The sequence below is a fragment of the Camelina sativa genome, chromosome 7 (genome assembly GCF_030686135.1).
Source record: "Camelina sativa cultivar CO46 ecotype springtype chromosome 7, ASM3068613v1".
Classification (NCBI taxonomy): Eukaryota; Viridiplantae; Streptophyta; class Magnoliopsida; order Brassicales; family Brassicaceae; genus Camelina; species Camelina sativa.
In genome coordinates, this window is record NC_141886.1 from 29,410,626 (window position 1) to 29,438,617 (window position 27,992).

Below are 27,992 nucleotides of genomic sequence, written 5' to 3' on the forward strand. Positions count from 1 at the left end.
TACGTGTTTAGTTGTATCAATCCACTTTCCTTCCATTCCTAAAATTAATAAATGGGTAGTATATGTATGCCTCAATTATTATTATTTCACGCGCATCCTCTCTTGCCGACCGAACAACACGTTTTCAAAAAATTAATAAGGTTGTATCGTATTATATACTCCATGGAAGCTATACATTTGTATGATCAGAAAGTACTCTATAGTCTTTGCTTTGTTCTACTACATACTCTTCTGTCTTCTTTCTGCTCTAAAAGAATCCCTAAGTTCGATCAATATATCGTACTATACTACCACTATTTTCTCTATATCACCCTATATTATATGAATACCACCCCCAAGTTCTTCTCTATCTACTGGCAAGCTTTTGTCTTCTTCTTTATTATGTTCGTTCTATAAGAATCCTAAAGGCCCATCCAGTACGAACTTCCGTTTGGGTTATGAATCGGTGAGAGTGTAGGCAAAGACACGGCCCATTCGTACCAAACCTGCCCACCACCAAAATGCATACAACACACAAAGTATGTGATTTGTGAATGTTGTTGTTACGTTTGACTTAATTCTTTTTGTTTTTTTTTGGACTCTTTACCTTTGTGGAATCGCTACATCTCCAGAAATGTGCTTCTATTGGAGACTTAGGGTGAACTTCAACAGGCTTCATCAACGGGAAAAAGACTGGAGACCTGCAATATAACAAACATGAAAAATCGTGGTCAATTGTCTTTAAAAGTTTGAATTTCCACCAGAGCAAAGTGGTTCTGCGTTGATAATATTACCAGCCAAACAGGTTTGGTGTTGCTGTTGTAGGCTCGATGCTAAGATGCACATCATCATAGAGGACAGCTTCAAAGTACCCAGCAAATCCTAGTCACACAAGTCAAATGGCCGCACATATCAGATTTGGTTTTGTTGTTAGACAGAGAGAAAGAGAGATGATACCACAAGAGGAATTTTTACCATGAACTAAAGCAGAACCTGTGCCACTTGGTAGATCAAAACGCAGCTTTTTGTACCGTTCGTTGTTGGGCTTTCGTGAGAAGTCTGGATGCGTAAATGTGAAGACCTATTAACAACAATAACAATATTCCTGAGCAGCTCAAACACAAGCAATATGTAATGACTAACTATTACAACTTCGTTTGCTCATGACAACCCTTTTAGCTAACACAAGAAAAACGAGAGACTCACTGGTTGAGAAGGAGCAAGTCTAGCTACACTGTGCAGGTTAACAGAATAAACAGTTGCAAAGTAGGAAAGATGGTTAAAAGCCTTAACCTGCGATGTAGATGACAAACAACGTAAGTTGATATGAAGTTTATAGCAGCGTAATTAGAAGCACAAATCAGAAGAAACCTTACGGTATTGTAAAGTCTTGAACTTGTAATTGGCTGTATGAAACTTGTATACCTGAAAGGAAACATAACAGAATATCTAATGTAAATCCTCTTTGACATATTTTAGTAGGAATGGAGGATTCTTCTGGGAGTATGCATACGAGAATGGTATCGAAATCCCATCAGGCTTCAGAAACCTTTGGGCTCCATCAAGGCACTCAGGAGAGAGTTCATTATCTCCAAAAGAACCCAGCAATTCACTAACCTACAGAGAGGTTTCAAATGATAATGACTCGAATGTAGAGTATACTTAAATAGCCACCAAAACCCGTAATTACTGACCAATATATCAGCTTTCTCAGGAGCTCTCCAAAAACGCATGTCACAAGATATTATGGTAACAATGCCTTCCCATTCACTCTTCTTAACCAAATCCTGTCAAAAGATAGCACAGCCATACGAATAATTTAAAACTTTTGTAGTTTAAGAAATGAACCACAGTAGAATCAGCATTGACTCAGTTTCTGACAACTCACACGGAGTGTTACAACAGCATTAGGATTCTTTTCTACAGCATAAACTTTCAACTTTCGACCAGTTTCTTTAGCTGCCTGAAAAAGAAACGCAAAATGTATAAATGAATATCAAGTTCTCATTATGCTCAGCTCAGCGTCAGAACTCACCTGTAATGATGCCCTCACAAGGGGTCCTCTTCCTGCTCCCACAACCATCAGGACCTAAAATCCAGAATTTAAATACTATCAGAGTATTTCATCCTTGAAATGCCCCTTTGTGAGTGATAAACCTAAACAAATAACAGGTGACTTACAGTAGTTAACTCAGATGCTTTCTCATTAGGGACCCTTTCCACTAAAGCTTTCGCAATTGCCCTTTCACACTAGCAAAACAAAGATTGATAACATAAGAACAAGACACTAATAAATAGTGGTACTTTGCCCCTTCTGTTGATCACGGCAGAAAAGGGGGGAATTCCGTAAAAGAGACATGATAACATTATCAACACTAAAGATCTGTGGACTAAAAACTAGCGAAAGGCAACATACTTGGATGTACTTAACATAGTCTCTCTCAATCATATCATAGATTTGGGCTTCTAAATTATCCTTCAGTGGCTGCATACAAAAAAATAGAGCGAAAAAATGATATTTAAAAACAGAGGAGATTAGTTTACCAATACTAAGTTAAACCACATGAAGAAGAGCTAACCTGCAAGGGTGTGTGCAAACGATCCCTGTTGATAATTCTTCTGCGTTCTTGTTCAGAAAGTGGTTCCATATTGCAGAACAAAGTACTAAGATAGACCAAATACGGCTTATGGGGGTGAGTCTGCATATCTGATAGCCAAAATGTAAAAGTTATGCACAAGTTTACTACAGGAAACAGTCACAAAGGATCATAGCTGACCATCAGTGCCCACAAGGAATAGAAAAAACTGACCCTCAGTGATATCAACACAATACGTTTGTAGATTACTCACAGGTTTTCCAGATATTATAACCTGCATAATTATGAATTTAAGGACAAGTAGTGAACTGAAAACCTATTTCTAATAACTCTCGACATTGAAGAGAAATCAAAAGAGCAATTTATCTTCTACATAGCATATAATATTACCTCTACGTCATGATGAAAAAATCTTGTTATTAGCTCTCGGTGACTCTTTAACAAGTAAGGATAACGCTGAGTTGTTGGTGTGAAACACTGGCAATGGAATTAGAAGCATTTCTATGAATCAGATGATTGATTACTTCAGAGCCTAATGATGCGGGAAAAAAATGGCTATGTCTTCTATTACTTCAGTGCTTAGTATGGCTGCTTTCACCGATTCTCCAAACCATCTCCCTAGTGCATTTTCAGATGGTAGCTTACTCCTATAGAAAGGAAGAATTGTTATGTCTTGTACAGGAAAGAAAAAAAAATATTCAATCAAGGATTTTCTCAGGACTCACTGAACATCAAGAGCAACATGCAGTTTACTGTGATGGTCACAAAGGAGACGAAACGAATTCCATAGCTCCCAGGAATCTTTCTGCATACATAGAAGAGTGTATCAGGTGATAAGATCTAATGCAGCATCAAAATGGCACATTTGCTTGATTTCTCTATAAATCTAAAAGGGCACAAAAAGTAATCTTACCGGATCTTCGGTATCAGAATCCATTAGCGGAATCCTAAGCCATAACTTCATTTGCAGAATTAGATTGAAGCAAGAATCACGAAGACAAAATAAAAGAAAGTATTAGAGCTTTGATGAAAGCTTTGACAAACATCAAAAAGAAAGAAGGAAGGGTACCTCCATTTCAGGAAAGCCCTGTAAGATCTGGCTCACACATTTAGCATAACTGGCGACTGAAGTGCCTTTAGGAGTAGGTAGAAGGCATGACTGCAACATTATCACAGAAACACCCCAAAAGAAAAGAAAAAAAAAGCCATTAACAAGACCCAATTTTTTCACTCGACTAACCATCTAAACTCCATAAGAGTCAAATCATAAACACACACCTTCAAAGAGAGATGGTTAGCCCAGTCTATTTATTGCTTCAAAGTGGTTTCTGAATCCACCCGCACGATCTCATATTCCGAATCCAAATCAATCCACGAACTAAATTTACCTAAAAAGATGAAATTAACCACAAATTCGATCCTCAATGTTCTTTTCTCACACGCAAATTACGAAAAGAACACCGCAAGACACAAAAGATTCATACCAGTTACACGAGAGCTCCATCGTGAAAGTGACAAAACCAAATCAGAGCCAGCGAATGGAAGAACCTGAGTATCCGAACTGTTTCCATCGACAAAACTAGGCCTATACGAAGGATTCATCTATACGCGATAACGAAAGAAAGAAGAAAGAAAACGCCATTAATGTACGAGAATACAAGAATCACGACTGGAGAAAAGATTCAAAGAGAGGATACAATTACAAACCAAAGGAGCGAGAACGAAACCGAAACGGCCATTGTCAGTATTGAAAGCGAGAAGAGAAGGAACATCGTCGGAGAAATCAGTTTCAACGCCGCAGAACCTGGATTCGCTCTTCTCCCATCCTTCTCTCTGACCTAACGGCATTTTTTCCTCAACAGTTGGGGAGCAAATCGGAAAATGAATGCTTTTGTTGTGTTTGATCAAAGGTTTTTGCAGGGTTTTAATTTTGCAGTTTGATTTTTCATAGTTTGGCCCGGGTCTTTTCTGTATTGGTCTACGGTGAACCGGTCTAATCAAATTGAACAGACGTAACCGAACTGAATCGACCGTAACAATAAAATTTAAAGCTCAGTAAAAATCAGCCATTCGATCACTTTTCGTCTACTCCTATTAGTCTAATCAAATTGATCCTAAGAATTTTTCTAATTTTTAACGCAGTACTGACACGTGACTACGTGAGCCGGGTTAAAAGTATAAATTTCAATAGATATGATTTGTACTCACTTAAATTATGCTAATAACAGTTTGCTAAAAGAACCACATTATATCATGTTCGAATAACGAATATATGCCATTACATATTTACATTACAAGGGTCTGATCATAGAGGTATGATTGTGCGAATTACAACATGCTTTGAGGCTTTGTTAAAAAAGGTCTACCCTTGACAAAGCTTACAATGAGCATACCATCTCTGAAAATGGCTCAATGTAAGCTCTGAAGTTCATATGATTTTTGGTGTTGAATCACTTTGAAAAAATAACTTCGATATTACTTGAATTTTTGTTTCAAGTATTAATTTTCTTTTCCTAATTATTATTTTTTTTTTTGTACGAAAGAAAAAACTTCTCCGAAAGTATATTTGTGGTTGACTTGGCCTGGCCACATTTTTTTTCCTGTTTTTCAGGTTTAATTGTTTTATCCAGTTTAGCAATAAAATCTATCTTTAGTATTTGTTAAGTATATTTATTAAATAATATATATGTAACAATAAAAAAACAAGAATAAAAACTAAAAAGTAAAAACATTCTGCAACTAAAGTAAACGTCTTTTATTAGTTTTTTTTTTATAATCATGAGATCTGCTATTTCGTTTATAGTTTTATGTGTTTTCATGTTCATCGCTTTAAACCATGTTGAAGGTAATATACTATTTTTCTTTTGATTTTAATTTCTTACTCACAGAAAATGAAATATTGATTATTTATAGCAGAAAAACTAGCGTTGAAATAAAAGCACATTCATAAATTTTGTTTTATCAATTGCTTTATTTTGTTTGTTTATATATATATCAATTGTTTACCTAATCCTTTGTCTATTAACTAAGTTTATTTTGTGGTTAATTAAAAATAGGACAAGTGAAACCAAAAGAGTGTCAGATTCGAAATACCTACCGTGGAAATTGTGGCACTAACGGAAGCCAGAATTGCCTAAGTATCTTAAACGATAAAAACGTAAAGCGTTGCGATTGTAGTGAAACATCTGGAGTACGTGAGGTTATATGCACATGTTATCGTAAGGGTCCTGGTTGCTAAGTTTTACGAAGGACTTGTCCAACAGGACGCATAATACTAATTATAGTGTTGTTTCAATAATCTAAACTTTTGAGTTTTGAGTGTGATATATATATATATATATATATATATATATATATATATTGTAACTAAATAACTGATTAAGTTTGTATTAATTCAAGTTGTTTTATATTTAGCAAACTTTAATTTTGTATGTAGCTAAATATAATGTCACCAATTCAAGAGAACTTTAAAGATTTAAGTATTAATTCTACAGATATAATGTCACCAATTCCTCCCCGTCAAAGTGGACGACTCGACATGATTACTGAGTCTCACCACCAGGGTTAGAGGAACGACATTGGTACTTGTTACATATTCCGTCAATGTCGATAATGCCTATCATAGATAATCATGACTTTAGTGGTAGCCGAAACGAGGTAATTTTTAATTACCTTTTCTTTTAACAAACTCAGAGATTTCCTGGAGAATATCATCTTACCATCCACTATTTTGAAAGTTTTTTGAAATTGTTTCAAATGAACAAAAATAAAACAAAATCAATCAACCAATAGCACTTAATCCAATAACGAATGATTTTGAAAGAATTTCTATAATCATCAATTCAATAACACATAGTAGTAAATTTTAATGAAAGTGCACAACTTTTTATAAATATTGAATGGATTTCTATAACTCATGGCGTAAGGAAAACCACACACAAAGGTTTTTTTTTTTTTTCATCAACCACACACAAAGGTATTGACTCAAACAAATGTTGAACTATTCAAACTTTGAAATCAAAACAAAATGAATTTTGTCATCTTCAAAGTTGCATAATAAGATCAATATGAAAGACAAGGCTTTTATAAGCTCGAACAAAGGAGATAAACGGTCATGCAGAATTGAATTGAGTAGGAGCCTTTTTTTTTTTTTTTGGTTTAACGTGATTAGGAGGCTTTTGCAAAGAAATCAATAATATAGCCATTTTGAAATGAATATTATCCAGAACGGAGATTCTTAGGAAACTTGAGAATTGATTTAACTTCTTCAATGGATGTGGACGGAAGCATGGCTCGCGTATGGAAAGTATTTTCATGACGAATATCTTCTCTCCTAGTATAAATTAGCTCACGTCGCGTATCTTCAAAGTCTTAGAAACTTCCACACGAACTAGATAGAGATTTTAAAAGTGGACAACCAAGAAGCCTTGAACCAATGTGGTAAGTGACATGCTTTATAATTAAAGTCTAATTCATTTCTTGGATTTTCAGTTATTTTATTTATGAAATCAATTGTAAAAACAACACTTACGCATTCCTACAAAAAACCACAATATTAAATATTATATAAAATTTAATATCTAACGCGTAAAAAGGTTTTGAAAAAGTAGTTAATATAGTTTACTATAAAGATTCGGAAAAAATATTCTGATATACATACATATGTAGAACACAAATTCGTAAACTTTTTGTTTCGTCGAAAGTGAAGAACTTGCCGATAGTATAAAAATTGAATATAAAATTACTTTTCTTTTTTTCAGTGGTATTTGACAATCAATAAGTAATTTCTTAACTTTTACGATAGTCAAATATTTCTTACTCTATTATACAGTGTAAGTTTTGTTTTTTTTGTTAACATGTTACGATAGCCTTTTTTTATAACAGACTACTACTACTATACTTGTGTGTTCATTTGTTTTTGTCGTTTTCTCAGAAGCTGCGCTCGCTTGTTTCCCGACGAATCCGCCGCACATATTCACCGGCGACGAGTGATAAATCCGAGAATCGCGGCACCAAGAGGTACAAGTCCAGTGAAACGATGATGGCTGAAGAAGTAGGCGCGCTCACATTCCCGATGTCGAGAGAATCGGAGTCCGCTTCTCGACTCAAAACCATAATCTCCGATATGCTTCCTCGCTTCTCCGACAATTACATCGACGACGTCTTCTCAGTTCGTCATCTTCTTTAAATTTCATTTTCCTTCCTGTTCTAGAGACGATTCTTAGGTTTTTTATTGTTTTCGAATTCCTTTGTTTACTTTACAGTTCTCTTCTTCGTCTGTCTCGTTATTTGTGAATTTTTCCCAAGGGATTTGGTACTGGTGACTATGTTATTGATGAGAGTGTTGTTCCTGATTCTGTAAATTCCGTAATCATGCTCTTGTATGATGTTACGTTGCATAAGGATTTTGGATTATCTGAGTTACAAGGAACTGTATAGGCCTCTGTGTATGTAATCACTTTGTTTGGACTGGTTTCAACTTGTAGAAATTGTAAAATTTGAACCGTGGGAGCAGAAAATTGCAGGTTGATGATGCTTGATTTGGTGTGAAGATCAGGTGATGATTTTCGTGTTAACTGATGAATCAGCTTGTTTCAGGAGTATGTTACAGTGCTTGTTTGTAATGGAAAGAGTCAGAGCCAGGCAAGAGAAGATTTGGACCCTTTTCTTGGGGAGAAATCTCGGGGATTTGTTGCCTGGTTTGCTGTCTTGCATCCCTTTTTTGGTTGGCTTTTTGATACATAAAGGTATTAGTGACTAAAGCCATTTCGACTGTGTGTTTTTCGTTTCAGCTTATGGGAGCTTCTTCTGGAGTATTTCTCTCTAGATAAACAAGAAAATTTGGCTTCTGAACCTAGGCCTGGTGTTGACTTTGGCTCTCATGATACTCTAATAGAACAAGATTTAAGCTCCAGAAAGTATGATGATTGTGACCAGAAGAAAGCTACCGTTGCTACTAATTCGATGAATGTGAGACTAAGACATCTGTTTCTTTCGTATGTGTGAATGCTGCACCAGATTCTTGGTCACGGTTTTAATGTGAATGGCTTTGCAGGAACAGCTGATATCACCTACTGCTCCCATTGAAGACGTTGAGGGTCATGTATCACCAAAAGTTGAAAAAATGAAGATGTTACGAGAAGAGCCCATTGATATTCCTTGTAGAAGGGCACGAACAAAAGAGAAAGATCGTTGGAACTCATCTGGTTACTCTAGAAAAATACTGCGATCTGTCATCGTGGCCATTAAACAACCTTGTGGTAGGAATACTGCTAGATATGAAAAGGTTGGAAGGTTAATTTTTGGCTCTGAGTTGGTTTCTCAATTTTTCTATGTAATTTCCATCTCCTAATTGATCCTTTTATATATGTGAAGTCCATGGATGAAAGGAGTAGAACTCTACAGAAGCGCCCATACTTGCCAGAAAGAGAAATTGGTTCTCACTCTATTCCTTCAGGTACTATTTTGCTTCTTGACAAGTTATGATCTTTTGACCTGACAGAGTGACATTTTCACACTCATAAAAACGTCTCAGGAGGAGCTGTGTCTGCAAGATCCATCGATGCATCTTCGCACCAAGAAACGATGCCTCGTGCTAGTGTTTGGGATCGTTTAGGCCGAGCAAGCTCCAAACGTGTTCGTGACACAGAAACCCCTAGATTGCCTACGTTTGGCATCCAGGCACAGGAGAACAAAGTGGTTCAGCAGCATGTACCACCATTCCCTGCAGCGTATAGTGAACAGTATAGCGAGACATATCAAAGAGAAATTCCTGCAGTTGGTTACAGGCACGGAGTTTGCCGATCCGATATAGCTAAGAAACCCAAGAGTGGAACTATCACATCTTCTGAACCTCATACCGCGTACAACCTCAGTAGAAAGAGGCGTTATGGCATCATCAGCGCCAATTCAGGAGAGTTTAGTAATGTTCTCCAAAATAAAGAAGCTGAACAGGATGTTGAAAAGCCAAGCCTGCTCTCCTATCAGTCCCCAAAGTCAGAGCTTTTTTCAGTAAGGGCCATATGATCTAGTTATACGTTATTGCTATTATTCATGTGAATTCAGATTCCTTACATCTCAAATGATCATGTTCTTTCTTTCATCAGGAAATAAAGAACGTGAAAGAAAAGCTGCAACAACTAGAACTCCGAATTAATCAATCAAAGCAGTTGAAGAAACAGAAAGTTGAAGAAGTCCAACGCTCACGACAATCTGGTATGGATACTCTACGTTTATTAACAGCTAACTCTTGCACTCCACTTAGAGTAAATCACTTCAGCTTAACTAATTTCCTGAATGTCGTGCTGTCTCGTTGTACCTGGTAAATTCTCCTGTGCAGGGGAGTTGCAGTATCAGCAAGATGTCACAGAATCAAGAATTATACATCTTACCAACGTAATGTTACAGGGTTCCATCTTATCTTTCTTTGTGCATTATCTTTTTTCTAATATCCATGATTCTAAGATCGAGAAATTATCTAATTCTCTCTAATGCATTCTAATATTGAAACTCACTAACACTACATATGCAAAAACATCTGGAACTCATCTAAGTAATTTATCCATGAACTTATCAGGTACACTATGCAGCAAAGAAAGAAGCTATATCAATGTTCTTTAGTAGCAAGTGTGGAGCTGTCGAAAACGTCACAATAGTAACTGATCCAGTAACTCGGCATCCAAAGGGGTAAAATCCTCCCTTCCTCATAAACTCTTGTCTGTTTGCAATATACTGTCACACAAAGTTATTTTAAGCAAGAAATTTAACTTATTTCAAACGAAATCGTCCCTTCTCCAGTACTGCTTTTGTGACTTTTGCCACAACGGAGTCAGTTGACAAAGCAATAGCTCTGAGCTGCACAATGTTCTATTCAAGACCCATCAAGGTACAAATCAATGCTTCTATATCCCCAACCATATTATTTTTTTTCTGACACAACCTAAGTATTCTAACTGATCTGTTTTCCAACGTTTCAGGTTGCAAGCATCGTGATAGCTTCTGGAGTAGTTTCAGCACCACAGATTGTTACTGGCAGTTAAACCCAAAACAACAGTTTGGTAATACAAACAGAGGGCGTGAACCAGGAAAAAAAAAAAAAATCCTTAATAACGCAGTTATACAGTTCCCTACAGTAGTAAACGAGAGAAAGTCACAATCAGTTCCACTTTAATAAGGTTTTTAGCTTATTATGATCGGATTTTAGCTCATTATTACGTTTCATGGAACACATAGTGAAGGATGATGACTTGAGTGAGCAAAGTTAACAACGAACAGAATTGATGAAATGCTAATAAGCAAACACTTATTGGGACACAGAGAGTTCCCACATTTGATTTCTTCTTAATTAACACGGAAAAAAAACACTAGAAAATCAGTAAAGTCTAAAATGGAGGTGGTGGGGGTTACTTACTTCTCCTATGTTGAGAAAACAAAATACATTCAGATTTTTATAGATACACAAACACACACGGACACTGACATAGGACAGACACACAACCTTACAACCTTACAACCTTATATCTAAAGGCACTTTTCTTACTTATATCTTCTTCTTTCTCTCTTTGTTATTTTCTTGGGATGGGTTTATTTTTTAGTCGATCGTCATAGGCTGGCTCATGCAACATCTGAAACGGGCTTTTCTTGCCGTCGTCATTATCTCAGTTTCCGCAGCTTCAAGCAGCTTGACAACCTCCACAAAACATGGTCGGACTTCTGGATTAGCATCCCAACATCGAGTCATGATATCACTCAGCACCGGGAGACAATCATTTGGAACTGTTGGACGCACTCCGCGGTTTACAACCGCAAACGCTGCCTGCACAGCTGTCATGTTCTGGAACGGTAACTGTCCTGTGATTAACTCCCACAGCACAATCCCAAAACTATACACATCCACCTTCTGATTGTAGGCTCTATGCTGTATCATCTCTCTGCATCAACAACAGAAACATATGTTACATTGTTATTAACATGCAGAAGGCAAGAATGATAAAAAAAAAAAAAAAAAAAGGTAGAAAGATCAAAAAAATCCCTTTGGAAACTTACGGAGCCATCCATCTGTAAGTTCCGGTTTCTGGTGTCATTCCTTCAGTTTGAACTTCGATTCTTGCAACACCAAAATCTGCAATCTTGATGGACTTATCAGCTGAGATGAGAAGGTTATCGGACTTGAGATCTCTGTGTATGAAGTTGCGTCCATGGACGTAAGCCATACCCCTAGCAACATCCAAGGCCTGCTTAACAGCTAACTTAAGAGGGACGGCTCGGTTCTGTCTCTTAGTCAGAAACTGCCTCACAGAGCCTCCTTTGGCGTATTCAGTCACTATACACCACACCATTGGCTTGCGACATGCACCAATGAACCTCACGATGTTTGGGTGCTTCAAATTAGCAAGCATAGACACCTCTTGCTGAAACTGCTGTTCCATGAACTGTGCCTTCTCTAGACTGTTCTCTGGCCTCTCAAGTATCTTGATCGCGACATCCTCCCCGTTGTATGTCCCTTTGTATAATTTACCAAAAGCACCTTGAGCAAAGGCAGGACCCATGTTGAGGCTCCTCAGATCTATCGTCCACTCTTCATAGTTAGCCAGCCCTTCAGTTGGATACCTGTTATCCATCAGTGCTTGAGCCAAGGCATCATCATTCAACGCATGCGTAACTCTTCCAGGGCGAAACACGCTTTGGCCAACGGAGAGGGAGTAAACATGGCGCAAGGGCTTCAAGCCAGGGTGGCCAATGAGAGCATCACTGGAACCAACGCTACTGTTATCCACAGACATTGAGACAGATCCTCCAGCGTTACTCGTCTGCATACTCTCCATGGACATGTTTGAACCTTCGTTAAGTTTCTGATAAAACTCCTGCGTAAAAGCATAGTAGTGGTTGTCATTGTTCTGATGATTCCCAACAGCCAGCACGTTGAATTTTGCTCCCTCCAGCATCTTCGCAATCTCTGGTTTTTTTACTTGCTACGATTATTTAACCAAACTGCAAAGAACACACACAAACACAAAATGTTTTAAACCAAAGATAACACAACCAATCACTCACCCTAAAGCAAAGAGATACAAATAGCTTCACAGAACAAGTCATCAGAGATACAAATAGCTTCAAGATGAACAAGAAAGACTTTGATTTGTGAAAAGAACGCAAGAACCTTGAAACATAAACAACAGCTTTAGCTCAATTACACCATGCACGCCCCCCAAATTGAGACAAACAAGCTAGTCAAAACAAAGAAAGCAAGTAATACACCAACTAGGGTTATAAACTCTTAAACCAAAAGATTCTAAAATTAAATTCCTCTTAAGAAATAAGCAGAATCCATAGCCATTACAGAAACAGAAAAACAAAAGATTAAAACTTTAAAGTCCTAACAGATATGAAGCTACAGATCATGCCTCTTAACCCAAAACCCAGAAAAAAAAAATTAAAGAACACAGATCCGATGAATTAAGTAGGGTAAAAGAAGAAATTAGGGTTTACCTAGAGCTTGTAAGCCAAAATAAAACAGTTGATTACACACGAGAACACATGAAAGAGACTTCCTTTTCTCACCCGATGAGTAAAAAACAAAGAAAAGAAGAATCAAAGAGAAGAGAAGAAAGTGAGAAACATCCCGATCGAGAGGATTAAATTACAAAACACTAACTCACTATGAAAATCACAACAACCCACCAAAGGTATTTATACCCAAGAATCCAAAACCAAATCCAGAGGCTTTTAAAATCAGAAACATGAAAAACGAAGGATGAAAGAAGAAGAAGACGAACAAGGAAGAGTCCTCAGTCGTCGTTTCCCATTTACTTTCTCAGCTTTTTTTGTTTTGTTTTGTTTATTTAATTTTTGATCCGTCCTTTATTGGCAAATTCTCTCTCTCACTATCACTCTCACTACTGTTAAGTGTATCACACGCGCTTTAATACAGGGACACGTGACTGAACTCGGTTCGGTGTTACGAGGTTGTCGTATGAGGCGGCGCGTTCCCGCTTTAAAAGGCAACGGTTACAGTACTCTTCTCTTATTCACGCTTGTCCTCTTTCTTTAACCCATTACTTACTAAAATAATTTTGGCCTAAACAGAAACTTTTCTTGTTTTTCCTTTTCTTCTCCCTCTTTTCCCTCGAAAACATCCAGATGTTTGGTTTCTTATTTAGAAAAAAAAATATTCTTATATTTACTACACGAAACAACAAATTGTAACGCATATTTGAGTTATTAAAAATATATATATACAGAAATTGTAACGCATAAGTTGGTTTTCTTTTGCCAGAATTTGCTCAATGGGCGGTTTTGAAAAGAGGGGAAACGATTTCTGTGTTCCTATACAATGAGCTTCTAGAAATTGTTAACTCAATAGATTTAACAAAAAGAATTCATGATTCTGAAATTATTATCTTATCGATGAATAAAATGTTATTAATATGGGCATTATTAGTTTATAAAATTTTATTGTTTGTTTGAGTTAAAAAGATAGTAAAAAGGAGAAATAATTTGGTGAATGGTGGGTTTAATGGAGAAATAATTTGCATGTTAAGCATAATTAAATTACAATATTTGTTTTTTGTAAATTAACAAAGTTTTCTGATTTCAAATTAATATTTTATAAATTAATAAAATCTTATAATTTTTATTGTATGTTTGAATAAGACTATCAATTGTTTTTCTTTTAACTTTTTTTATGAGTGACGTCCAAAGAGATCGGAATTTGCTTCAAATATATCGGACATGTCATAGATTGATATTCCGTTAAAGTCGGTTGTTTGCCAATAAGAAATAATATGTGTGAAAAAATTCAATCTTACGGTTTTTTCGTGCATTAAGTCGTTTGATCTCTTTTCTGCCAAAAGTTACGATACAAATGCTCCAAATCTCTCGTAGATGCTCCAAATTTGTCGTAAATGCTCCAAAATTATCGTAAACGTTACAGATTAATATGTTCTTTTAAAGTCAAATGATTGTGCGTAAAAAATAACATGTGTGAAGAACTTCGCTTTTTGGTTTTCCTTGCATTACTTATTCTCGTGATCTCTATTTGTCTCTTTCTCCTCGTAATTAAAACGAAAATGCTCCAAAGTCGGCATACATGTCAGAGATTGATCTGATTTCTTACAGTTACTTGATTGTTGATAGAAAACAACATGTGTGAAGTGTTTTACGTTAAGTATTTTCTTTATTTCGTTTTGTAGATTGGCCAACTACTAGGGCAGACCGATTGTAGATTGAACTAAGCATGTGCAGACCAAACTCTAATTTCATATTAGATTGTGGGCTTTCAACATTAAACCAATTGGCAATGAGTGGAGAAATCAATATCATATATATATTATTTAAAATCTTACTTAACTTTCAACGTGAGATATTGTATTCCTAATTTGGGACACCGTTGTGCCACCTCCATCAGTTGCTCTAGTCTCTAGCCGCTAGTTGGGAGTAACTTTTTTTGTTCTAGTTGAAAGTTAGTAGCGTTTATTTCCTCTTACATGTTTGTCATTAAGACACTTAGATTCTCTTTTGCGTCTCTTTTCGTCAGTTTAATAATGAATTTTCTAGCTACTATATTATCTTTTGGGGGTACGATTCTTTTACAAAGATCACTACATTATGCAATGATTTTACTGATTATTACAAATTGACTAGTCGTCACACAAAGAACATGCAAAACAAATAAAGAAACAAGTAAACTAGTTTAAATCTATCAAATTTCCTCGTACTTAGTGGGTAATTTGGTTTCTTTCGGGTTTCTCAAATGTTACGGTATCAGTGCTAGTGCTAAGCCGAGGCTTTTGACACATCACTATAATACACTTATGCCACATTACACAATTCTAAAATCACTACACTTTGCTTTAGTGAAGTGATGGTTATGCGTAAGTTTATTATGGTATTTGTCAAGTTTGTTGCCATACCTGAAATATATACCTCCATTATCTTTTAACATGAGTTCTTAACCTTAGTAACGTATAATAAAAGACTAAATACAGGGAAGGTTAAAATTTTCAGTTCCTCCATACTGAACTAATTATTAAATTACATTACAAGCAAGAGCTTTGTACAATCTTAACACTCTATTCACAAGAAAAAGACACTATTTTGCATCTTCTTATACTACAAGCATGCAAGTTGAGGATTCAAGGTTGTTGTCTACATAATTCATATATGAATCCTATAATTGCCTCTCCTTGTGTGTAGATCAATTTGAAAACTTACTGAGGCACAGAGATAGAAGCACCACTCACATGTTCCTGCAAATGTGTTGTGAAGTAGAAATCATAAGCTAAGTATAGTAATAGATTCAGGTTATGGTTTTAGTTATTATTGATTCTCACCAATTTCAAAGAACTTTGGCTACCGGTTGGAGATGGTCCGGAGCTATTGCTGACTAGTACAGAATGTGTTGATTCATCAGCAAGTGTTCTTAATCTGTTTAGCTCAGGCAATATAACTTTAGCAAGATCAGGTCTGTCTTTTCTCCTTAGCTCTGAACATTTTAGAGCTAACTTAGCAAACTTTGCAGTGTCTTCCATTGGCCAATCAGGGACAGCTGGATCGAGTAAATCAGCCAATGTTCCTTTCTCGAGTGCTCTCTCAACATAATGAGTTAGACCCATTGGTGGTTTTGCTGTTATCAACTGTAGAAACATAATGCCGAGCGAGTAAATATCAGATTTTACACCCAACATTCCTGTTTGTTGGTACTCTGGGTCGATGTAACAGAACGTGCCAGCAGTTGAAGTCATGCGGTATTGCGTTACCGTGTCTGCAACTGATGGAGGGACTAATCTAGCTAAACCAACATCAGCTATCTTACAGACAAAGTTACGGTCTAGTAAGATGTTTCCTGGTTTGAGATCACGGTGAACTAAAGGCTCTGGTTTAGCCTGGTGCAAGAACAACAGTCCAGTTCCGATCTCTGCAGCAATTCTATACCTCATCTGCCATGAAAGAGGAGGGCTGTTTCCTAATCTGAAAAGACGGTCTTCTAAGCTCCCGTTTGCCATGAACTCATATACTAAACATCCGCATTCAGGGCAAGCTCCGAGAAGTAGAACCATGTTAGGATGCCTAATGCAGCTCAACACCTCAACCTGTGTTTCAAATTTGATCGAATGAGAAAGAAAAAAGAAGGAATAAGGAGAAAGTGATGTATATGTTTTATTACAAGAAGTACTCCTCACCTCTTGTTGAAATTGTGATCTTCCTTGAGCTGCATCCGGACGAAGAACTTTAACAGCAACTGGTGTGTGATCAAGATAACATTTGTAGACAGGTCCATAACCACCTTCTCCAATCTTGTATTTCTCAGCAAAAAACTCTGTTGCGCTCTCGATCTCTTCAATGGAATACTTCCTATACCTGACATCCGAGTTTGCTAAAGCGGTAAGGGCCTTTGTTTTCTCTTCAGACTCCTTGAGAGCTTTCATTTCCGCATTAACTCTCTTCTTAGACTCTAATTCAGCAATCCTTTGAGCTGCTTCAGCTGCCTCCATAGCTGCTTTCGACTTTGCTTTCTCCTTCTCTGCAATGGCCAACGCTGTTTCTTCTGCATGTCTTGCCTCTTCTAGTTTCCTCTCTTCTTCTAACTTCCAACGCTGAAGCTCAGTGGCCTGCATTCCCCAAAAACATTTTCAGATAACCATAAAACTTATCTTGGCATAAACTATATATACCTTTTGTTTTGCTGTGAGTGCTTCTTTGCAAGCAGTACTGTACATTTCCATTGTCTGCTTTAACTCCAGTTTAAGCCTCCTCATCTCAGCTTCTACGTCATCCTGCATTATGGAATTGTCAGTACCTCTAGTTTTAGACCGGACATGGGGAAGATTATTATATAGTTGTCTTACTATAGTTTGAGAGGCGGATGAAAATCTTTCGCTCTCGAACGAGCCTGATGACATATCAGTAGGTGAGTTCATATCCATTGATCTCCTTCCATAGTTGGAGGACTGATCAAAGTTAGAACCATAGTCCATGTCTGAAAAATTAGACAACCTAGGAGGAGTTCGGTTTGGATCATTATTGTCATACAGAGAAGGGAAGATACGGTCAATGCTTGGTCTTCCTGAACTAACAAATGATATGTCTGATTCCGGAACTGATAGATCTCCGTATGATCTCCCATTGCCTCTTCTTGTAAAAGGAGACCTGAAGGATTCTGATTGATCCTCCATGGACCTACGTTGATGATGATCCTCCATGGACCTACGTTGATGATCCTCTATGGACCGACGTTGTTGTTGATCTTCAATAGACCTGCGTTGTTGAGACTCGAAAGACCGTCTCTCAGCTGCATAAGGGAAAGATGAAAACAAAAAAAAACAAGTTTAAGGTGAAATCGACAAATGAAAGAAGTGGAAGAAGAAGAAGGAGAATTTTTTTTGTGTGTTTCGACAACCTCGCATATTGTTAGCGGAAGTAGAAGGCATAGGTTGAGGTGGCTTTAAGCTAGGTGATTGAACTGGATTGCGTAAAGGAGCACTTATGGGTGCAGAACGAGAAGCTGATCTCATTGTTTGAATCTTTCCTTTGGATATTACATAAACCGTGCAGAAGTCAGGTGCACTTTTTGTTATGGTGCCTGGAATATCTGTAGGCTTATTGAATCTGCGAAATTTAAGTTATCCACCATCAATAGGAGAAATCAAGATCTCAGCTAGGGATGAAAAAAGCTTAAGGAAGAGGTTGTTATTATTTTCTACCTAAGAAAGCCACCTTTGTTTGATGAACCAACTACTAAAACCTCAATGGCGGCTTGGTTTGCATATTCTACCAATGCTTTGGCTACATCTGTCTCCTCAAGCAACACATCTTGGCATTGAATCTGGACAATTTTCATTGCACAACACCATAAGGATGGAAGCAGAAAAAAAAACAAACGATGAATCTAAACCAATAAACTCACATCTTTGCGCGTGCAGAAGCAACGAAAAGGAAGGAACAACTCTTTAGAAAGGCCTTCTGGATCTCTGCACACTAATGAAGATTCTTGGCTCAGCTCTGAAAAAAAAAAAACAACAAACTATCAACAACCGAGAAATGTTTTTTGAACATAGAAAAGATAGAAAACGATGAAGCAGAAGAAGATATAGTTTATTTACTTGCAGAGGAAGCATGAAGAGAAGGGCTATTTGTCAATGGAGAAGGTCGGAGCTTGACATGGACGAGAATTACAGATTGGCCTCGTTGCAACAAATGATCAACCGCCCATTTAAGAGCGTGTTGGCTACTTTTGTCTTTGTCTATTGCAACAGCTACAACCCCATTCGATCCTCCTTCCTTGACTCCCACGTTATTGTTCTTTGCCAACCACATCTTTGTGATCTCTCTCTCCTTTAGGATTCAAGATTCTGCCCAATAAAGAAACTTGAGAGGAGGAAATCGAAAGAGAGAGAAATGTGTGTTCGAGGTTTAAGGATAGTTTCTCTATTTTTCATTTTGTAATTTTTTTAGGAAGCGAAATAAGAGGATGAAGAGAAAGAAGAGTAGTTTCTATAAAAATACATTATGTTTTGTTTCTCTCTCTCTCTCTAAGAACGTTTCTCCTTCTTCTACGCCTTTCTTTCCTTTGACCTCTTAGACTTCTCTTTTCCTATAAACTGAAAATTTCGACCATTGTTAATATTGACTTCGACTCTCTACTTACTAAAATTAGAATGGTTAAATATTTGATCAACTAGTAAAGTTCTCATTGTGTTAACTATGATCAATACATTTCCTTACTAAGACAAGAAAAAAGACGGTTAGAGGTTGAAGAGAGACGTTGGGAGTTTCTTGGCCAAGGTCATTTACCATAAGAAATATTATTTTGTATACGCACAAACATCTTTTTGAAAATATTAAATAAAGAGTCAAGAAAACAAGAAAATGAAAACCTTTCAAAAAAAAAAAAAAGAGATTCTCAAAAATAGCACCAAAATAAGTTTTTTGTTCCAAACTTAGCACAACATCTCTAAAATTCCAAAAATAGCATTAATTAATCATTTAAAATTAAATCTTAAATTCAAAATACCAAACTCTATCCCTCAAAACTATATCCTAAATGTGAAATTGAAAACTCAAACCTAAAAAACAAAAAATTCTAAAAATTAATTTTAAATATTTTATGTGTTAAATAATATTATTTTTAGAAATTTATGTGCTATAATTGTCCGTAAAACTTGTTAAAGAGCTATTTTAGGGTATTTCTGAAGAAAAAATGTATTTAATAATTTAATTTGTATGAGATTGTGTTGTGTAGGTAGTAGGTTCGAGTTAATTGACATCGTTTTGAGAAATATTGAGGCCCTTGTATTAAACACATACTAAAAATTCTTAGGACATTCATGATTAATGGAGAGTTAACCAGGAGTACTGTTTCAAGAAATACAAAAAGAAGAGTTATTATGAGTGTAAAGTGTTTCATAATTGATGAACATATATATGGTTGTTATTTATAATTTTGTAGAGATACTCCAGTTCCAGTGATAGTATTTCTATGCGAATAGATTAGTCCCAAAACCAATCACACCGGGCCGGTTCGTTGGGAACAATCTATTAATTTTGTTGTCTGAACCATTGATCTATTCGGGAATTAGATTTTAATAATGACATAGTAGACATGAAAGACTCTGTGGCCCAATGGATAAGGCGCTGGTCTACGAAACCAGAGATTCTGGGTTCGATCCCCAGCAGAGTCGAATCTTTTTTTGCAATCTTAAGTTTTTTTTTTTGGTTTTTTTGAAATGCGAATTCGACGAAGCTTAAGACGATTTCATATCGAAAGGGATCGCACAATTGAAGAGAGGAGGAGGAAGAAGATGAGTGGTACTACTACAGTGGCAATGCACAGTGTCTTCGTCTACGGTAGTCTCATGGCCGACGACGTTGTTCGTCTCCTCCTCAACCGTATCCCTCAAACATCGTCCGCAATCCTTCCTGATTTGTACGATTCCCTCTCTCTCTCTGATCGATTCGAGTTGTTGAAATTGAAAAATTTGAGATTTTTTGTAGTCATAGATTCAGCATCAAAGGACGTGTTTATCCGGCGATTCGACCAGCTAAAGCCGATACAGTCTCTGGCAGGGTCAGTATCCGAATCTGATTCATGACTCTTAGGGATTTCAAAATCTAAGAGATTTGGGAAATTTTTGATTTTGTGCGTGTGTACTGTGTAGGTGTTATTTGGAATCACAGATCATGAACTTTATGTTTTAGATGAGTTTGAGGATACTGAGTATGAAAGACAGAACGTTCAAGTTTTGTTAACTGTGAGTCATGTTCAAATCATTCTTCATTCCATTTCTGTAGATGTCAATGTTGAAGTTCTTCTTTTCAATCTACAGGATAGTTCTGAGAAACTGCAAACAAAAACTTACATATGGGCTAATAAAGATGATCCTGACCTCTACGGTACTTGGGATTTCGAGGTGAAGCTTATATATATATATATATATATCTTTACTTGTTCACTCAGATTAAGTCTTTTTATGTGTGTGTCTCTCTCTGGATCATGGCTTGTTTGAATTGGTGTATGTATTTATGTATATGGAAAGGAATGGAAGCAACTTCGCATGGAAGGTTTCTTGAAGATGACTAAAGATTTTGCTCATGAGTTGAATTTACCTGAATCTGAGGCATGACTGGCTTGGCCACCACATTCAAGATAAGTTTGCTAGACACTAGATTGGGTCACTATATTGTTGGTGTTCTGAAGAATCCTCTAGGAAGGGTTAGGTTCTTCATTATTAGAACTTGGGGCGGGGGGGTTCTGGTATTACTTCAACTAAACAAGGAATAAGAAAAACAGCTGCAGATTCTTGTGCTGTATGTTATTATTATTAAGTACACATATATACATGTTTTGATTCCTCCTCGTTTGCATTTATCATTTACGAAAGCTCAATTGCTTTGTTTGAGTCGATTTTTTTGAATTTGCCACAGTACTAGTTCTGGATTTGGGAAGAACAAAATCAAGATGTTGAAAAGCAAAAAAATGGACAACAAATGTGTTGTATATAGCATTAACATTTATTAGTAACTAGGTAAAAGGTTGCTGTAGATAGAAAGATAGATTATTAAACCGAAGCAAATGAAGGTAACAAAGGTAGTAGTTAAATAAAATGCAGAAAGGAAGAAGGAAACGATCACTTGTGCCCGGTGAGATGAACATCTTGAGGAAGGAGGGAGTAATCGATCTCAAGAGCCTCGAGTATTTGCTTGACCGCGATGATCAGCTCGGTTCTCCTGAGACTCTTCACTGCAAACTTTTGGAAGTTCATCGTGTGCTGGAAGAGCAGATTCATTTTCAGTTTGTTCACATTCTCAATCGCTCTCACCATCAACATGGCTTCTGGATACCAATAATGTGGGTTCTGTACCAAGTATCTGACCAAGAAAAAAAAATGAATACACAGTGAGTGAGTGAGTGAGTGGGTGATTACTAGATGGGTTTTTGTTTTGCCTGATACTTACTCTGTGATTTTTTCCTTGAGAGTGGCGATTTTCGCGGCTGGTGTTGAGAATGCGATGGATAACTCTACATAGTCTCCCATATCTGGACTTCTGTAGAAATTGCTTATTGGTTTCGATATTAAAACCGCATTTGGATAGAACACTTTCTCGTTGTCAATCTTGAGGAACACGGTTGTTAAAAGATGTATCTCTTCAACCAGCAACTTTACAAAAAGAAAAGCAATGGATGTTTTGTTTTAAATGAGTAGTTAATAGTGAGCAAAGGAAAACGTCAAAGTTACTTACCATAACACCTTCAACAACGCAACGGTCACCGACATCATAAGGGTGCATCACAAACACAAACACAAAGGATTCAAAGATATTCTTGCAAGTACTTCCGATCATGAAAGCAAGACCAACGAATTGTGTGGAGAAGACCACCAAAAACTTCGTTGTTGCTATATCAAGAAGTATCAACCAAATGATGAATGTGGCAACGGTCAAGATTCCAATTATAAGTTTGTCGACCTGCTTAACCGCTGTTTTTGTATCGTCCAATGAATGTCCTAGAGCTTTCCGACTAGTGTAAACTTTAATCTGTCCAAAAAAAAAACGGCAACAACTGCTTACACATTTATCTTCTCCAAAAAAATAAGGCATGGACACAAATGCTTACCACCCATTCTGTAAAAGCTTTGCGTGTGATTTTCCCGGTCTCGGCACCTTCAATCAAAGGAAGTACAAGCTCTACCTCTTCTTTTATCATGAACCTCAACATGTCCTCTTCCTCTATGTAACTGAAAAGAACCAACATCAGGTTTGTATATATGATTAAGATGCAAACTAGAATAAAGCAAGAGTATTTTGTGATGAGTACTCACTTGTGGTTCGGCCGAGCAACATTGTTGAAAATATCATAAGAAGCAGCCACAGCCTCCATCTCATTAGTTATTTCTTTATCAGTTTTCTTTCTCTTATTATTACACTCATCTAAAGTGTTAGATATCGTTGAGAGACCCGAAGATCCCACGGCTTCAATCAAAACTCGCATTGTCAAAGCAGAGACCTTCTCTTGTTTCATCCTGTGAACCCTTCCCATATCAAGCACTTTCTTCTCTCTCACCGTTCCATCCTCGGTGCTCGTGAAGCTAAGGTGTCCCGTGCTTGGCTCGCGCCCAACTCTCTCCGCCTCTTCTATAAGTGGAGGTCCCGAGAGGCTCTGGAGAACGTACTGGTGAAAGATTGACTCTTGAATTCTCTCAAAGAAGTTTCTGACGTTGAACTTTGAAGCAAGCACTTTCAAGGCTAACGTCTTCAACAAGAAAAGAATTGATCCGATGAGAAGGGAAACAATAGTCCAAGTAATAAGGTCGAGAAACTTCTTGGTCTTACGAGAGTGTTTATGGTCTTCTTCAAACAAAATAACCCAAGCAACCAGAATCAGGCTGAACCAAATGAAGACTTGAACGTTCTTCTTCAGACCATGCACAAAGTACAACACTTTTTTCCGTAAGAGGTAGTTCCTTTCTATAATGAACACCGCTAAATGCATTAACCAATTCGTCACGAACATGCCACTCAGCGTCACCATCACAAATACACACCATTTCCAGACTTGTAAACCCAAAATGCAATGCTTGTTCACCTTATCAACGGTTAAACTAACAACCAAAGTGCATAATATGGCCACGAACACTGCCAGTTCAAGCAGAGCCAGAGGTTTCATTCCACTACGCTTCACTCGGTATAGCATAACCTTTTCGTAGATTTCATCGTTTTCATCGACTTCCTCCTCATCAACTTTACTCAGTTCTGCTGCGTCCACACTATTATTCTTGCTGAAAGTCCTTGAGAATGAATGTTCCCTAGGGGTTCCACCATTTTCCTCTAGTATAGTCTTATCGAATTGAAAAGACTCTTGTTTCCCAAACCTTGAATTAGGCTTGGAGTAAGTTGACCTCGAAAGAGATCTCCTTGGAGCTAGACCTTCATTGTTAGAAATGCTTAACGGCTTTGGTTTCCTAGTCCTTGTATCTGAATCTGTTGTAGCAGCTATCTTGGAAGAAGGAGATGCTGATGCATCCTCTTTCTCTGAAACATTGATAACAACTTCTTCTCCGTTGCTACTTCTCCTCTCTGCCATCCCTAAAGTCACCTCCAACCAATAAGTTCGTCTAGCTTTTTGGAAAAAAAAAGTCTGGCTAAAACCTTAAACAACCCTAAACCAAATACAAAGCTATAACAGAGATATGCTAAGAATCAAGATACATCATTCGTTCTTACTTAAAATGAGTATTTAACTACTCAAAATATTTATCAAAACTGTCCCGAAACATATATGCCTACTACTTTCACATAGATAGAAAACCAACAGTGCCGAGAGTTAGATAGAACTTACTAATAAGGGATATCAACTATAAAAGGGCAACAAACGCAACACTTTAGCCAGGGGAGCAAAAAAATGCAGATGCTACAAGTGATTTAGTCGATGACTACCAAAAGAACAAACACGAACAGTTTAAAAGGAAGAGTCGATAGATAGATATGCATCCAAATCATAAAGCCACGATGACAAAACAGGGCAGGCATGGAACTTTATATCCTTTTGTTGTGGACATAAAATAACAAATTTCAGAAATTGTAAAGGAAGAAAAAGGAAAAAGAAAAAGGTGAATGAGCCGAAGATGGTACAAGAAACCAAGCAAGGAATGATCTTAAAACTTTAGTCTTGTACAACTCCAATTTAAGTGCATTTTAGAAACCAAATAATTCCAAAGTAATAGAAACAAATAGGCCTTTCCCATTAAATAATGTATTATCTGTGCTTTTAAATAAGAGGTCTCAAATTTATGCATTAAAATTTAAAAGAAAAAAAAAAGAATCAATGGTGATGTTATTTATTTATTTATTTTTACATCCAAAACATCCGTCAATTGGAAATTTGTTAGAAAAGGCCGGTTCATGTGGCAACCATGCACTCCGGAACCTGAGAGCATACATGGGAGAAAATATCACCCTGTACTCTGAGCACTTTTCGCATGGACATTACTAACTCGAGGAATAACTTGATTCGAAAAATCAGAAAAAGAAGTTCTAAGAACAGACCTCAAATTATATTATTTTTGAGTTGGACAACACAAAAATAGTGATATGTAATCTTTGAACATACGTCAAATGAATATAATTATAACACTATCCAAGAGAAGTCATATTTGAGAATTCACCATTGAATCAGGTGCATTGAGTTTCAAAGATTCGAAGAATCAATGGATTTAGCGTACTAAGTTCATGGAAAAGAGAACGTTTGGGTTGACATTTAAAAAAAAAAAAAAGAGTTTCACGTTGCAACCCAAAACTTTCAAAAGTTTAGTCTTGCAAAGACTAATCAGCTTGGACAATGAATGACATCAACAATCAGCTTTGTCTTGCAAAGTTTTACTACAAGAAGAACAGTAAAAAAAAATATAAGGATCAACAACGCATGTGATTCTCTGCATCCAACAAGGATTTTTTAATTCACATTTGTTGATACTGATTAAAACACATATTGCAAGAAGATGGTAAGCTAGACAGAGGCCAAAAATGAATTGCAATTAAGGTGTTCTCAAATAAATAATATCAAAGGGTAAACATTAAATTTGTAAAGTTAAAATAATGTTAATATATGAGTCTTCTGAAATGACTAAGCAAGAAATGGTGTAGCAGATCAACAAGCTTTTATGGTTATCAGTCATCAAGTGTGTATCACACTACCGGCGATCGTAAAGCACCGGCTTGCAAAAAATCTTGCAGAGATGTGAGGGCGCCTTCGTAGTTTAAAAACTCCATGAACCAGAACTCCTGATTGTCTACCGAGATTACTTGTATGTACTTCTCTACAGGAGTGATCGTGCTTGTTGCTGGATTCACTTCTTTAAGTTCATGTAATAGGATAACTACCTGTTTATGTTGACAAAGAAGAAGAAGAAGAAGAGACAAAGTGTTCATTAGTGATAAATGTAGCAAGCTTATTGCAATCATGCAATGTGTAAACACTTCAAATTATGCTGTATTGGATGGTTTTGAGGAGAGCAAATATGAAAGCCTATCATATTATTTACTCTCACAAAAAGTCCATGGATTTATGATGGGTAACAACTAACAAGTCAAGATTGTTTTCAATCTAAATAAATCACTAAATTATTAATTTACTCTTAGTTGATGCTACTAATAAATCATAACGAGACATTGTCTTAAGCATCGGCTAGATAACCATGCAACATATTTCTAATAGTTAGGTAATATGATATGGTGTCTACAAATTACAAAATGGTTATATTTGCAAGATGTATGAGATTTACCTTGTAATAGCTCCATTGGGTTTGACCATCATTTTCATACGAGATAGGTTTGTCACTACAGTAAGCAAGTTTGGCACTAGATATATTTAGAACTCCCATAACTGGGCCAACTGATGTTGATAAGTGACACGCAAAATAATTTAGCAGTTGTTCTTCGGGAACTGTCTCAAAGGTGTCTCGGAATAGCTTCTTATATCTTCCTTTTGCAAGGACCTTAGTACTCTGTGCAATACTTCCCAGAGCAGCATTCCAAAAACTGGAAGCAGTCACTGATTAAAAAGGGAAAGATTATTAAAAAGTTATCCTCCTTTTGCTAGAGAAGGAAACAAGTAAAGCACATACAAGGAAAAGATAAACAATTTTTTTTAGCTTATAATGTATCAAAGAGTGTTTTTGATTAATTTTAACTCAAAAGGTCTTATAATTCCAAGTTTCATAGCAGCAACATGTTAAAAGAATGATCAAAAACGGAGAAATCATGAAGATAAACTTGAGAACAATCGAATATGCATGATGATATTTACTCGATTCTAAAACCAGTAGCAAACTAAACACCAACATGCAACAAAAGAAAAAACCAATTGCTCAGGTCGTAGCTCCTAAGCGGTAAGACAATTTTGTACATGTAAGTTTTTCTGTTAGGTACACAGGAAGAGACCTCTCCTTTCGGATAAAATTATGGCTTCCACTTCCTTTACTCTCTGGATGAGCTCCGCGAGGAAATTGGCTTCCGAACTAAAATACGAATAAGAAAGAACTATTGAATTAGGAAATACTAATGAGATGGTGAAACAAAAAATGAGCTGTGAGTGAGAGATTTCTTGACCCCATCCTTGTTGGAACAGACTCTAAAGCGTCTTCCCATCCTTGTTGGTCCAGCGAATACCAACCCCATCCTTGTTGGAACAGACTCTAAAGCGTCTTCCCAGTGAGGCATTCTTGGTCTCCGACGTCGACCTTCTCCGTATAACGCAACACCGAACTCTTTCTTTTGCCCTTTCACGTCCTCTGGCTTCACTTTGAAGAAAACGGGTATAACTCTGAGCTTTCCTTTCTCCATGTTCTTCATAATTTCCACCAGTTCGTCCAAGCACCACTCTGACTCTGCGTACTGAATCGAGAAGAACACAAGTGCGATTTGCGACTCCTTGATCCTGTCGAAAAGGATCTCAAGACGTGCCCCCCTGGGCTCTTCCTCGTCGATATAGTACTTTATATTATTCTCCCTCAAGGCCTTCTTCAGAAAGCCTATGAAGCCAAGGCGAAGATCAGCCCCCCGGAAACTGATGAACACTTGAGGCAGCCATTCAGAGAGTAGTTTGTCCGTGGAAGCAGCGGGGGTGGTGATGGTCGCCATCGGAGATTTTTATCGGTCAACGTTAACTATCGGTCAGCTTATACCAAATGCTTACTACCCACCAATAATCACCAACTAATCATGGTAAGATCTATTCAACTATGGTGAGGCTAGACTTGCTTATCATTTTCATCTTTATATAATCTCAACTAGCTAAGATAATTAAATGTCCATGCCCTGTACAGTTGACAATTTGTATGGATCGGAGTTCAATTCTTAGACTTAGACAATAATCTTTCATCAATATTTAATTTTCCTGATCATTTTCTATTTTTAAGTCTAATT

The 27,992-nt window shown here is 36.9% G+C and overlaps 8 protein-coding genes and 1 non-coding gene across 13 annotated transcripts; 4 read left to right on the forward strand and 5 right to left on the reverse strand.

Annotated features, from left to right (window-relative positions):
* Positions 1-121: 121 nt before the first annotated feature.
* Positions 122-4,515, reverse strand: LOC104702952 (protein arginine N-methyltransferase 1.5-like). Its single transcript, XM_087456706.1, has 22 exons — positions 4,284-4,515; positions 4,061-4,178; positions 3,855-3,964; positions 3,646-3,735; positions 3,490-3,534; positions 3,302-3,381; positions 3,148-3,223; positions 2,967-3,053; positions 2,790-2,850; positions 2,559-2,686; positions 2,396-2,464; positions 2,161-2,229; positions 2,015-2,068; positions 1,868-1,942; positions 1,674-1,766; positions 1,493-1,596; positions 1,356-1,404; positions 1,186-1,272; positions 955-1,060; positions 774-861; positions 587-680; positions 122-485 (listed from the first exon to the last, which is right to left on the reverse strand). The coding sequence occupies exons 4-22, from the start codon at positions 3,649-3,651 to the stop codon at positions 402-404; spliced, it is 1,455 nt and encodes a 484-aa protein (XP_087312832.1). The 5' UTR covers positions 3,652-3,735; positions 3,855-3,964; positions 4,061-4,178; positions 4,284-4,515; the 3' UTR covers positions 122-401.
* Positions 4,516-5,284: 769 nt separating this feature from the next.
* LOC109125500 (putative defensin-like protein 238) lies at positions 5,285-6,002 on the forward strand. Its single transcript, XM_019227162.2, has 2 exons — positions 5,285-5,421; positions 5,633-6,002. Exons 1-2 carry the CDS (start codon positions 5,355-5,357, stop codon positions 5,812-5,814), a joined length of 249 nt encoding a protein of 82 aa, XP_019082707.2. The 5' UTR covers positions 5,285-5,354; the 3' UTR covers positions 5,815-6,002.
* Positions 6,003-7,410: 1,408 nt separating this feature from the next.
* Positions 7,411-10,783, forward strand: LOC104702953 (uncharacterized). 2 transcript variants are annotated; one of them, XM_010418886.3, is made up of 11 exons: positions 7,411-7,746; positions 8,175-8,275; positions 8,369-8,546; positions 8,632-8,862; positions 8,952-9,033; positions 9,112-9,587; positions 9,683-9,791; positions 9,916-9,971; positions 10,153-10,262; positions 10,374-10,461; positions 10,553-10,783. In XM_010418886.3, the coding sequence occupies exons 1-11, from the start codon at positions 7,615-7,617 to the stop codon at positions 10,613-10,615; spliced, it is 1,626 nt and encodes a 541-aa protein (XP_010417188.2). In that variant the 5' UTR covers positions 7,411-7,614; the 3' UTR covers positions 10,616-10,783. The 2 variants fall into 2 exon arrangements, 1 of the variants encoding a protein (XP_010417188.2); XR_015562497.1 differs by lacking the exon at positions 9,916-9,971 and having other exon boundaries at positions 7,465-7,746.
* An 84-nt stretch (positions 10,784-10,867) lies between these two features.
* LOC104752074 (serine/threonine-protein kinase STY13) lies at positions 10,868-13,782 on the reverse strand. 2 transcript variants are annotated; one of them, XM_087459670.1, is made up of 4 exons: positions 13,065-13,446; positions 12,736-12,802; positions 11,622-12,566; positions 10,868-11,506 (listed from the first exon to the last, which is right to left on the reverse strand). In XM_087459670.1, the coding sequence occupies exons 3-4, from the start codon at positions 12,518-12,520 to the stop codon at positions 11,167-11,169; spliced, it is 1,239 nt and encodes a 412-aa protein (XP_087315796.1). In that variant the 5' UTR covers positions 12,521-12,566; positions 12,736-12,802; positions 13,065-13,446; the 3' UTR covers positions 10,868-11,166. The 2 variants fall into 2 exon arrangements, with proteins under 2 accessions (XP_087315796.1, XP_087315794.1); XM_087459668.1 differs by lacking the exon at positions 12,736-12,802 and having other exon boundaries at positions 13,065-13,782.
* A 1,784-nt stretch (positions 13,783-15,566) lies between these two features.
* LOC104702954 (U-box domain-containing protein 52-like) lies at positions 15,567-19,174 on the reverse strand. Its single transcript, XM_010418887.2, has 9 exons — positions 18,677-19,174; positions 18,481-18,575; positions 18,278-18,399; positions 17,974-18,182; positions 17,423-17,865; positions 17,249-17,350; positions 16,757-17,185; positions 15,908-16,666; positions 15,567-15,823 (listed from the first exon to the last, which is right to left on the reverse strand). The coding sequence occupies exons 1-9, from the start codon at positions 18,888-18,890 to the stop codon at positions 15,785-15,787; spliced, it is 2,412 nt and encodes an 803-aa protein (XP_010417189.2). The 5' UTR covers positions 18,891-19,174; the 3' UTR covers positions 15,567-15,784.
* A 1,007-nt stretch (positions 19,175-20,181) lies between these two features.
* Positions 20,182-20,254, forward strand: TRNAR-ACG (transfer RNA arginine (anticodon ACG)). Its single transcript has one exon. It is a non-coding gene; the product is annotated as a tRNA-Arg (tRNA).
* LOC104702956 (AIG2-like protein D) lies at positions 20,210-21,424 on the forward strand. 2 transcript variants are annotated; one of them, XM_010418889.3, is made up of 5 exons: positions 20,210-20,499; positions 20,568-20,640; positions 20,732-20,824; positions 20,900-20,983; positions 21,110-21,424. In XM_010418889.3, the coding sequence occupies exons 1-5, from the start codon at positions 20,300-20,302 to the stop codon at positions 21,194-21,196; spliced, it is 537 nt and encodes a 178-aa protein (XP_010417191.2). In that variant the 5' UTR covers positions 20,210-20,299; the 3' UTR covers positions 21,197-21,424. The 2 variants fall into 2 exon arrangements, with proteins under 2 accessions (XP_010417191.2, XP_010417192.2); XM_010418890.3 differs by having other exon boundaries at positions 20,253-20,499; positions 20,574-20,640.
* A 126-nt stretch (positions 21,425-21,550) lies between these two features.
* Positions 21,551-24,678, reverse strand: LOC104702955 (mechanosensitive ion channel protein 9-like). The gene is made up of 6 exons (XM_010418888.3): positions 24,409-24,678; positions 22,892-24,155; positions 22,687-22,807; positions 22,314-22,607; positions 22,029-22,231; positions 21,551-21,941 (listed from the first exon to the last, which is right to left on the reverse strand). Exons 2-6 carry the CDS (start codon positions 24,151-24,153, stop codon positions 21,701-21,703), a joined length of 2,121 nt encoding a protein of 706 aa, XP_010417190.2. The 5' UTR covers positions 24,154-24,155; positions 24,409-24,678; the 3' UTR covers positions 21,551-21,700.
* A 906-nt stretch (positions 24,679-25,584) lies between these two features.
* LOC104702961 (disease resistance protein LAZ5-like) lies at positions 25,585-27,836 on the reverse strand. 2 transcript variants are annotated; one of them, XR_015562498.1, is made up of 4 exons: positions 27,177-27,836; positions 27,009-27,085; positions 26,351-26,619; positions 25,585-25,949 (listed from the first exon to the last, which is right to left on the reverse strand). XR_015562498.1 is itself a non-coding variant. In XM_087459672.1 (4 exons), the coding sequence occupies exons 1-4, from the start codon at positions 27,705-27,707 to the stop codon at positions 25,755-25,757; spliced, it is 1,029 nt and encodes a 342-aa protein (XP_087315798.1). In that variant the 5' UTR covers positions 27,708-27,836; the 3' UTR covers positions 25,585-25,754. The 2 variants fall into 2 exon arrangements, 1 of the variants encoding a protein (XP_087315798.1); XM_087459672.1 differs by having other exon boundaries at positions 27,009-27,086; positions 27,221-27,836.
* Between the last annotated feature and the right edge of the window lie 156 nt (positions 27,837-27,992).

Bases quoted from the DNA above. Each gene is read 5' to 3' on its own strand.
- LOC104702952 (XM_087456706.1), bottom strand. The intron at 2,851-2,966 runs GTAATATTATAT...ATAATTATGCAG, and splicing joins TTTTTCATCATGACGTAGAG to GTTATAATATCTGGAAAACC. The intron at 2,687-2,789 runs GTCAGTTTTTTC...TTTGGCTATCAG, and splicing joins TTGTGTTGATATCACTGAGG to ATATGCAGACTCACCCCCAT.
- LOC109125500 (XM_019227162.2), top strand. From the start codon at position 5,355: ATGAGATCTGCTATTTCGTTTATAGTTTTATGTGTTTTCATGTTCATC. The intron at 5,422-5,632 runs GTAATATACTAT...AATTAAAAATAG, and splicing joins CGCTTTAAACCATGTTGAAG to GACAAGTGAAACCAAAAGAG.
- LOC104702953 (XM_010418886.3), top strand. From the start codon at position 7,615: ATGATGGCTGAAGAAGTAGGCGCGCTCACATTCCCGATGTCGAGAGAA. The intron at 9,792-9,915 runs GTATGGATACTC...TCTCCTGTGCAG, and splicing joins CCAACGCTCACGACAATCTG to GGGAGTTGCAGTATCAGCAA. The intron at 9,972-10,152 runs GTAATGTTACAG...TGAACTTATCAG, and splicing joins GAATTATACATCTTACCAAC to GTACACTATGCAGCAAAGAA.
- LOC104752074 (XM_087459668.1), bottom strand. From the start codon at position 12,520: ATGCTGGAGGGAGCAAAATTCAACGTGCTGGCTGTTGGGAATCATCAG. The intron at 11,507-11,621 runs GTAAGTTTCCAA...TTGTTGATGCAG, and splicing joins ACTTACAGATGGATGGCTCC to AGAGATGATACAGCATAGAG.
- LOC104702954 (XM_010418887.2), bottom strand. From the start codon at position 18,890: ATGTGGTTGGCAAAGAACAATAACGTGGGAGTCAAGGAAGGAGGATCG. The intron at 18,576-18,676 runs GTAAATAAACTA...TTTTTTTTTCAG, and splicing joins TCTTCATGCTTCCTCTGCAA to AGCTGAGCCAAGAATCTTCA. The intron at 17,351-17,422 runs GTAAGACAACTA...TCCATAATGCAG, and splicing joins CATCCGCCTCTCAAACTATA to GATGACGTAGAAGCTGAGAT.
- LOC104702956 (XM_010418889.3), top strand. From the start codon at position 20,300: ATGCGAATTCGACGAAGCTTAAGACGATTTCATATCGAAAGGGATCGC. The intron at 20,825-20,899 runs GTGAGTCATGTT...TTCAATCTACAG, and splicing joins ACGTTCAAGTTTTGTTAACT to GATAGTTCTGAGAAACTGCA. The intron at 20,984-21,109 runs GTGAAGCTTATA...GTATATGGAAAG, and splicing joins ACGGTACTTGGGATTTCGAG to GAATGGAAGCAACTTCGCAT.
- LOC104702955 (XM_010418888.3), bottom strand. From the start codon at position 24,153: ATGGCAGAGAGGAGAAGTAGCAACGGAGAAGAAGTTGTTATCAATGTT. The intron at 22,808-22,891 runs GTGAGTACTCAT...GGTTCTTTTCAG, and splicing joins GTTGCTCGGCCGAACCACAA to TTACATAGAGGAAGAGGACA. The intron at 22,232-22,313 runs GTAAGTAACTTT...CTTTTTGTAAAG, and splicing joins GCGTTGTTGAAGGTGTTATG to TTGCTGGTTGAAGAGATACA.
- LOC104702961 (XM_087459672.1), bottom strand. From the start codon at position 27,707: ATGGCGACCATCACCACCCCCGCTGCTTCCACGGACAAACTACTCTCT. The intron at 27,087-27,220 runs CAAGGATGGGAA...ATTCGTATTTTA, and splicing joins GTTGGTATTCGCTGGACCAA to GTTCGGAAGCCAATTTCCTC. The intron at 25,950-26,350 runs GTAAATCTCATA...CAACATAAACAG, and splicing joins CCCAATGGAGCTATTACAAG to GTAGTTATCCTATTACATGA.